We start from the raw sequence: 9,820 nt of genomic DNA, 5'->3' as shown, positions 1-9,820 counted from the left end.
TGATGATGATGATGATGATGATGATGATGATGATGATGATGATGATGATGATGGTGAGCCAGCATGGTGTTGTGGTGTGAGTGCTGAACTATGACTCTGGAGACCAGGGTTCAAATCCCAGCTTGGCCATGGAAACCCACTGGCTGACCTTAGGCATGTCACACTATCTCAGCCTCAGAGGATGGCAATGGCAACCCCCCCTCTGAAGAAACTTACCAAGAAAATCCCATGATAGATTCACCTTAGGATCACCACAAGTCAGAAATGACTTGAAGGCACACAACAACAAAAGAGATGATTGAGGCTGTGTCCACACAGCAGAAATAATCCAGTTTGACCCCACTTTAACTGCCATGGCTCAATGCTATGGATTTCTGGGAATGATAGTTTGTTCAGGCATCACAGCAAATAAACTACCATTCCCAGAATGCCATAGTATTGAGCCATAGCAGTTAAAGTGGTGCCAAACTGGATTATTACTGCTGTATGGATGCAGCCTATGTCAGAAAACTCTCTATTATAAACTAGCTATGTACAGGTTGATGCTCTCCACATACATATCTTGTTCAATAAACTTTTAAATTTATGCACATTGTGAGCACACACACATACACATTCCTTTCAGAGAGCCGGACTGAAAGGATTTTTAAAGGACTTTACCAGAGCCATCGTAAAGGAGGTCTATCTGACTCCCAGGAAAGAACACAACACATCACTGGACAGCACTGAAGATAAATTGCTTTTCGTTTCTAAAGTCAGCTTTCTACAACCTTCCACATGTTTTGGATTACAACTCCCATTGGTCCTGGCTAGCAGATCTATAGGAGAAGGATCAAGGAAAATGAACACACACACACACACACACATATATACATACATACATACATATATCTAAAGTGCCCCATGGGGAGAAATGCTCTTCTAGGCCTTAAGATTTATTTTTTGAAAAGATTTGGATTCTCAGAGAGTGCTACCTGCTTTAATCTGCTTAACTAAAGTTTTAGAGAGAATAAAAGGTTCAAATGAATTCAAATAAGATTTTGAAAGAATCATTTTGTATATGGTATCCTGCGCAAGAATGTTATACGCTAAATATTGGAAAGATGTAAATATTCCATCTAATGCAGAATGGCTAATCAAGTTATATGAGGCAAAAAATATGGACATACTCTCTGCCTCATTGAAAGGAAGCTCAGAAGAAACTATGAAGGAAGAATGGGTATGTTTGGATATATATGAAAATAAGGGCAACATAATTAATCTATAAATAATCACTGGTTGAGAAGTAAAGATATGTCAAGATGATTATCCATGTGAAATTTTTTTTCTTTTTTGTTTGAAATAAGAGGAATAAACTTTTAGCTTATAGTTTAGATATTTCCAAATGTAAAGGAAGGTGGGATAGGAAGAGTGATAAGAGTAGTAATAGCCTTGTAGAGAGTTTAGTTTTATGTGGTATGTTTATCAGACTAAATGAGTTGGTGGAATATCTAATGTAGTAAATGTATTATATGTTGTATGGTTAATGGTATATAATGGTATGTAATTGTAAATTTAAATGTTTATTTGTTTTTTGTTTTTGTTTTATTTTGTCGTGTGTATTTGTTCGTTTTTAAGTGTAATAAAGAAATTTAAATATATATATATATACAGTACTGTATATCTAAAGTGCCCCATGGGGAGAAATGCTCTTCTAGGCCTTAAGATTTATTTTTTGAAAAGATTTGGATTCTCAGAGAGTGCTACCTGCTTTAATCTGCTTAACTAAAGTTTTAGAGAGAATAAAAGGTTCAAATGAATTCAAATAAGATTTTGAAAGGTTCCAGTTGCCAGCAGTTTCATGGAGTGCTGACAAAATCCGAAGAGGATTATTAGACTTTAGCCCTTAGCAATGAACACACAGAAGCCAGACTGACTCAGGCAAAACTGTAGCATTTGACTGTTTAAAATGATTAGCTTTGGGTGTTACATAGTGCCAGTCCAAAGGATTTTGAAGCCTAAAGGGAAACTTCAAATGGCACCCCCATTATATCATAGTCTTTAAAGTCTCACTGTACCATTCAAACATCAGTGACTCTTGTATTTTACCTCCTAAAGCAATCTGCCTTACTTTGTTGCATGGTAGAGCTAGCCTTGGAATTATTTGTTTTCAGTGTTCCTGATTAAAGAGCTCTCTCTAAGTTAGCGACTAAATAAGAGGTGAACAATTGTGGCCTTCCAGACTCTTTTGGACTGGAATCCCATAATCCCTCACCATTGGTCATGCCGGCTAGGACTGATGGGAGCTATAGGCCAAGAACATCTGGAAGGCTGCAGTTACCCATCCCTGTGCTAGACAATTTTCTAAAATCACCATTCTTTGTTTAATTACATTTTGACCCGCACTAAGGCCTTTGCCAGGGAACCTTTGTTAAGGACACCTATCTGAAACAGGGAGTGGTCAGAACACATTACTATAATACAGTACATTTTTTCTGTGATCTAAGTCAGCCTGAGGTTTTTTAGAAGGCAACAAAGCACCAAAGCCACACTCCATTCCTAAGCACCGGAGTGCAGCTTTTGATGCAGCTTCTGGAGTCTTAGGATGCATGCATCATTTAAATAGCATACCTCCAAAGAGACCCGAAGCAGCTTTATTTTGGCAGTCTGTAACAGGCCATTAATACTTTCTTGTTCTGGACTGTGTTTTCAGGTATATTTAGCATCACTAGTACGTAGGGAAATAGTTCTTCACAAACCACACAGGCCAAATAAGGCGGCTTCTGGATGCTTTGGGGCATGAGGTTCAAATGATGCACGTCCCCAGAGCAGCCAGAAGCCATCCAATGCTGCCACAAAAAGGAGTTGGTTTAAACTGACTCCTACTTTTTAAATAAGCAATGAGAACTGTAATTTTAGCAATTTTCTCCCAACTTCAACAACATTTTCAAGAATCAGAGTTTTAAACTCATTTGACAATTCAGAACTTCTTCTGTGCAAAATTCACATATGGTCATTTCCCACAAGAAACAGCATTTTCTGCACTGGAAACAACAGAGAAAACATCCCTCCATATAAATAATATTTTCGGATCAGAAAATGCTCTATTCTGTACAGAAAAAATGCTATTTCTTATGCAAATCACCCATGCGGGAATTTTGCGCACAATAAGCTCTGAATTGCAAAGATTCTGTCAGTCCAGGATTCTTTCACGACACACAAAAACATGCTGGTTTGTTTGTTTGTTATTGGAGGTTTTTTATTTATAATTTTTGAATATTTCTGAATAATCTTTCTATCCCTAGTAATGCTGGTGGGACAGAAGTCCAGTGTTCTACTTAGCAGAAGACCAAGACAGAAAACAACTACAGACAAGCTGGCTCTCATTTTTGAAGTCAGTGAAGTAATACATTACCTTAAAATGCTACACCTCGACAAATAACACTACCCTCCAGATTCTAAAATTGTACACTGTTTAACACTGTCAGGTTGCTTTTATTTTAAATTATGCTGTGCAATAATTACCATAAACATCTGACGATATAGGACTGCAGTGTGCAGCTTGATCCAACTACAGTATTAATTGGCTCAGTTCTTCAGCCAAGCAACTTCTATAATGCAGTATTCTGTGGATGTCTTTTGGGGTCAAATTAGATATATTTTAGAGCCAAAATATAACAAATTGCCTGATGCTTTTTAAAAAATTAATAGCAAATATGGCTGAGGAGTACTGATTTGGATTAGGACCTTGGCAGGCTCTTATCCTCACCCAAATGCTTATAAGACTATAGTTATTTGTGTATTTTTTGGGCTATGTGGCTGTGTTTTAGAAGAGTTTATTCCTGACGTTTCACCAGGATCTGTGGCAGGCATCTTCAGAGAATGCAGGCAAGGAGTGAGTGGGGTATATATATTGTGTGACCCTTGGTTGAGAGGAAGTAATTTACATGGTAATCTCTGTGTTTGTCTATTGAATGGCAAGGCGTCAGGATGTCTATTAAATTAGTGATCCATTGTCTGCTGGGAACCCCCCCCCCCCCCAACCCTGGCTGGTTTTCATTTGCACGCTGGGTCTTGATTTTGATGTTTTTCAGGATTGGTAGCCAAACTTTGTTTACTTTATGTGTTTCTTCTTTCCTGTTGAAGTTGTCTAGGTGTTTGTGGATTTCAATGGCTTCCCTGTGCATTCTGACTTGATAGTTGTTGGCATGGTCCAGAATTTCAGTGTTTTCAAATAGCATTTTGTGAACAGGATGGTTTGTAACATGTTATGCTACTGCTGATTTTTCTGGCCAACCAGGTCTGCGGTGTTTCTCGTGTTCCTTGATTTGTGTTTGAACACAGTGTAAAGTCCTGCTGTGAGAGGGTCTCTCCTGTCCTTCGCTGAGCACTGCATTTGCTGGATTTTCTTGGTTGGTTTGTAGATCATTTGGAGGTTGTGTTTTCTCACCAGTTCCCCTATTCCAGGAGTAGGCAACCTTTTGAGCCAGGGGCCGGGTTGCTGTCTCTCAGACAACTGGGGGGCCGAAGCCAAAAAATAAATAATTAAATAATTTTTTTAAAAATTAAATATATAAATAAACCAGGACAAATGTAGAACAAAATTTTCAAATGGAAGACACTTTTTAAAAAAAATTGGAGGACACGTGAAAAAAATTGCTGATTTTTTAAAAAATGTTAAGATAAATGCATGTTTCTGAGGCTTCTATAGAAAATTGCCCCCCAAAGGCCCCAGCGGCAATCGGTGGCAGGAGCAGGCCGGGGGCCGGTCCCAAGGCCTTGCCGGGCCGCATCCGGCCCGCGGGCCGCAGGTTGCCTACCCCTGCCCTATTCTATCTGTGACTCCCTTGATGTATGGTAAAAATACCTTCCCTTTGGGTGGTGGTTTGTCTTCATTCCTCTGGGTTTTTCCAGGTCTGTCAGCCCTTCTGATCTCTGAGCTTGAGTAACCATTTGTGTGTAAAACCCAGTCTAGGTATTTCAATTCATCTTCCAGGAAGTGGGGTTAACAAATCCTTTTTGCCTGATCTACCATTTTTTTATTGTGCTTCTTTTTTGTCCTGGATGATGGTTGGGGTTCTTGTGCAGGTAACTGTCTCTGTGTGTAAGTTTTCTGTATATTGTGTGGCCCAAACGTTGGTTCAGTTTGCAGATAACCAGAATATCCAAGAATGGCAATGTTCCTTCCTTTTCTTTTTCGGTCCTGAATTGGATGTTTGGGTGGGTGTTGTTCAGATGGTTCAGAAACAGGGCCAGATATTCTCCGTGGCTCCAAATGGTGAAAGTGTCATTCACATATCAGAACCATGCTGTAGGCTTTTTTGGTGCTGTTTCCAGAGCTTGTTTTTCAAAGTGTTCCGTGTAAAAGTTTGCTATCACGGACCTCAGAGGGCTTCCCATGGCTACCCTATCTCTCTGCTCATATAATCCATTGTCCCACTGGAGGTAGCATGTGGCAAGGCAATGTTTGAACAAGGCTGTGACGTCTCCCAGAAAAAATTGTTGGTGTCCAGAGAGTGCAAATGAAAGCCACCATGTGTCAGAGGGTTTCCCAGCAGACAATGGATCACTAATTAAATAGACACCCTGAGTTCAAACCAAGGACTGGGATGTACTATGGCAAAAGAAAGAACATACTACAAGATTAAGAAGAAATAAAAAGATGGATGCAACACACAGAAGACCTATATAAAAGAGATGAGAAAATGAATGACACTTGGAGTGATGAACCATGCGAAGATGAATCCCATATTCTAAAAAGAGAAGTGGAAGTAGCAATAGAGAAATTGGAAAAAAATAAATAATCAGGAACAGATATTTCAATTGCACTACTGCAATGTACAGAGACAGAAGCAACTTTAGTCATAACCAATATACAGTATACAATACAGTGGAACCCTGCCTTATGTGGGGGATCCGTTCCACCCCCACTCCCCCGCATAAGCAAATTCCGCCTATGCTTGAGCCCCATTATAGTGAATGAGGCTTGTGTATGTGGTGGCGCAGTGCACACGGTGGCCATACACACCATTCAAAATATTACGGCACGGCTTGTTCGTAGATTCATGGAATATTACAGCACGGCTTGTTCGCAGATTCACGGAAGCTGTGTATGGCAAATATGGAAATCAAAACAATGGCCAACAGACTGGAAACGATCAATATACATCCCTATCCACAAAAAAGGAAACACAAAACACTTCAGCAATTATAGAACCAATGCCTTAATCTCACACACAAGCAAAATTATGCTTAAAATTCTGCAGAACAGAATTTCCAACCATACATGGAGAGAGAAATCCCTGAGGTCCAAGCAGGGTTCAGGAAAGGAAGAAGGACTAGGGACCACAGTGCAAACATACAACGGCTAATGGAGTGTGCCATGGAGTTCCAAAAGAAAATCAGCATGTGCTTTATAGACTATAGCAAAGCCTTTGATGGCAAGGATCAAGAAAGGCCATGGAACACCCATAAAGACATAGGAGTGCCAACACATCTGATAGTCCTAATGGGAATCTGTGCTTAGGATAGGAAGCTACTGTCAGAACAGAATGTGGAGAAACAGAGTGGCTCCCAACTGGCAAAAAGGTCAAGCAAGACTGCATCCTTTCAACTTATCTGTTCAAATTGTATGCAGGAAATATCTTAGGAAGAAGAGGTTTAAACTCAGATGAGGGAGGAGTGACGATAGGAGGAAGAATATCAACAATCTTAGGCATGCAGACAACACCATATTACTATGTATGGATGTGACAGCAGAACTGTGAAGAAGGCAGGTAAGAGGAAGATCAACTTATCTGAGATGTGGTGCTGGAGAAGAATGGTGAGGAGACTGTGGACAGGCAAAAAGACAAATAAATGAGTCCTTGAGCAGATCAAGCCAGAAATTTTCTTGAAAGCCAAGACGACTGAATTGAGGCTGTCCTACTTTGGCCACATCATGAGAAGTCATGGCTCAGTAGAAAAGAAAATAATGCTAGGAAAGGGAGAAGGCAACAGAAACAGAGGAAGACCACACGGATGCATGGACTCAATCATGGAGGTGATGGGCCTGAATCTACAGGCCCTAAGCTGAGCAATGGAGGATGGGGATCTTGGAGATGTCTCATCCATAGGGTTGCCATGAGTCGAGGCTGACTTGAGGGCAACTAACAACAGCAACGCACAACAAAAAGCAACCTGCTCTCTCCTTCTCACGGTAGGGTCTGCCCTGCCTAATCTTCCCCTTAACCCTGAGAGGGAGGAGGAAGAGGAGGGCACCCGTTTTACACATGACTAAGGAGATTATCACACTGGCAAAAAAGACTGGGGCATAGCGGTATTGCATGATAACGCAATGATTATCACATGTAGCAGAACATTGTGATTATCCTGCAATTATCCTGTGAATAAAGAGGAATTCTGGTGCTGCTTTTTATTCATGGGGATTTTCTGTGAAGAAAAAGCAGTGCTAGAATTCCTCTTTATGCATGTGATAATTGCAGGATAATCATGATGGTGCATGACGTTGTGTTTGACGGGAGCATACTGCTATGCTCCCGTCTCTTTTGTCGGTGTGATCAATCTCCTAAGAAGCCCAGTGAGAGCCTGCATGGCCTAGTGGGTTGAGGGTTGTACCCTGACTCTGGAGACCAGGGTTCAACTCACTCACAGCTGGGCTGTGGAAAACTACTGGGGGACCTTGGGCCAGTCACATCTTCTCAGCCTCAGAGGAAGGCAATGGCCAACCTCTTCTGAACAAATCTTGCCAAGAGACCCCCCAAAGTCAGAATTGCCTGGAAGGCACACCACACTCAAAAGCAGCCCAGATGTACATTTCTATGGGTTTTCTCTTGTGCTTTCCTTTACTCAGGTCCTCCACTTTATTCTTGAGGATCCTCCATTTGGCGGTGCCTGGTCCTCCTTAAGGGCGAGGAAGACCCATGTGCTCAGCCAGCCACCTTCTTGCCTCCCTCAGCAGAGCTCTGAGGGAGGGAAGGAGGGAGGGAAGAAGGAAGGAAGGAAAAAAAGGAAGGAGGAAGGGGAGGAAAAAAGGAAGGAAAGAAAGAAAGAAGGGAGGGAGGGAGGAAGGAAGAAGGGGGAAGAAGGAAGGAAGGGAGTAAGGAAGGGGAAGAAAAAAGGAAGGAAAGAAGAGGGGAAGGAGGTAAAGAAGGAAGGAGGGAGGGAAGGAAGGAAGGAAAGAAGGACGGAGGGAAGGCAGGCAGGGAAGGAGGGAGGCGTCTGGGAGCCCCGGAGGAGGAAGCCCAGGGTGTCTTGGGGCGAAAGGGCTCCTCTGTCTCTCCTCAGGCAAGGCAGCAGTGGGTTTTTCTTGCGCCAAGGCTTTGCACCCCCCCATCCCTCTCCAAAGCAGAAAGAAAGAAAGAAAGAAAAGAAAGAAGAGGAGGAGGGCAGTAGCTTTGGCTCCCCCCTCCGGCTGCGAGGGCGGAGGAAGAGCCGGAGCCCGCCCTTCCTAGGAAGCCCTGGTGTCGTGTGTGGTGTGTGTTTGTGAGGAGAGGAACTCGCGGACTGAGGGTCCGCTCGGGGCTGGGATCCGGTGCCAAGGGTTGGAAGGAAGGACTCCCTTCGGTGCGTGTCTGCTTGTCTCTGCTGCTGAAGGAGGAGGAGGAGGAGAGGGCTTCTTTTGCTTGTTCTTGCCTTTGAGGGAAGAAGAGAGAGAGCACCCCTCAAAGTCTGGGCCGGGAGGGGGGGGGCTGCAAGGCGGCCGGGAGCGAGCAACCCCCCGCTGAGCTCCCCTTTCCTCTTCCTGGGAAGGCTTGGGGCTTGCTCCGAGGTTGCAGCTGGAGGGAGGCTCCCCGGGGCCCTTGGCCTGGGATTGCGGGGGCCAGGGCCAGCAGGGAGGGAGCCAGGGAGTGGGTTTGGGGGGTCCTAAGGGTTTGGGGCTGAGGGGAGGACGAGAGAGGCTCCAGAGAGAGAGAGAGAGAGAGAGAGAGAGAGAGGCTTACCAGGAATGGGGCAGTTCTGGAATTTTTTAAAATTAAAAATGATTTCTAAATTTTGTAATCCTTTAAATGCTTTGGATTGTTTTAACTCGAGTTGGTTTAAATTTTGTTCGCCGCCTCGAGTCTCTCTATCCAGGAAAAGGAAGAGGAGTGTGTGTGCGTGTTTGTATAAGTGTGTGTATATATGTGTGAGTGTGTATATGTTTGTATATGTGTGTGTGCATATATATATGTGTGAGTGTGTATATATGTTTGTATATGTGTGTATATATATGTGTATATATGTGTATATATACATACACACACACACACACATATAAACATACACACACACCCCTCTCCTTTCTTCACTCTGTGTGTGTGTGTGTGTGTATCTGTATAAATTAAATCTGTGAGTCAGTCAGAGGTGTGGGGAGGGCGCAGGGTCTTTCTCCTCAGGGTGAAAAGAGCAAAGTTTGGGGCCCTTTGGCACAGGCAAGACCTTGCTCTCCTTTGACCTCCTTTGACTGTCCAGTACTGTATTTGACTCCTGTTCTGCCTTTTGCTTCTTAGGTGGCCAAGTGTTCGCCCTCCAGGAGTCGGCCTGAGTGCCTGAGTTAGCCAGCCAGAGCAAGAGGAGGAAGAGGGGACCCTTGGAGTGAGCCTCATCAACTGGAGCTCAGCTGACTGGCCGCAAGGCCATCCAGAAGGAGAAAGAGAGGCTCCCAGCTGGGGCTCCCAATGGAGGAAGAGGAGGAGGTGGCAGCGGTGGGCCAGGAGTGGCAAGGGGTGGCCCAGAAGAGGAAGGCCTGGGCAAAGAGCCGGGACTCCTGGCAAGCCTCCGAAGCCGAGCGGCCCTCACCAGAAGCCCCCGAGCAAGAGGTGGCCCCGGGCAAGTTGCCCTTGGCTGCCGAAGGAGGTTG

At 43.7% G+C, this 9,820-nt stretch overlaps 1 protein-coding gene across 7 annotated transcripts in view; it reads left to right on the top strand.

The window, feature by feature from the left end:
• Positions 1–9,820, top strand: part of ITPRID2 (ITPR interacting domain containing 2) — a 114,457-nt gene that overhangs the window by 22,962 nt on the left and 81,675 nt on the right. For 2 of the 7 annotated variants that reach the window (XR_006105071.1, XM_042479817.1), the window contains exons 1-2: positions 8,098–8,544; positions 9,471–9,816. Coding sequence is in view for 6 of the 7 variants with exons in the window: in XM_042479817.1 (XP_042335751.1) it covers positions 9,639–9,816 (178 nt within the window). In the remaining variant the exon portion in view is untranslated. Of the gene's footprint in view, positions 1–3,293; positions 3,374–8,097; positions 8,545–9,470; positions 9,817–9,820 lie in introns of those variants that run through there. The other 5 variants (XM_042479798.1, XM_042479771.1, XM_042479790.1 and 2 more) reach the window with 4 other exon arrangements.

This window comes from Sceloporus undulatus, chromosome 1 (assembly GCF_019175285.1).
Source record: "Sceloporus undulatus isolate JIND9_A2432 ecotype Alabama chromosome 1, SceUnd_v1.1, whole genome shotgun sequence".
In the NCBI taxonomy this organism is placed as follows: Eukaryota; Metazoa; Chordata; class Lepidosauria; order Squamata; family Phrynosomatidae; genus Sceloporus; species Sceloporus undulatus.
This window is presented reverse-complemented; position numbering and strand designations above follow the sequence as displayed.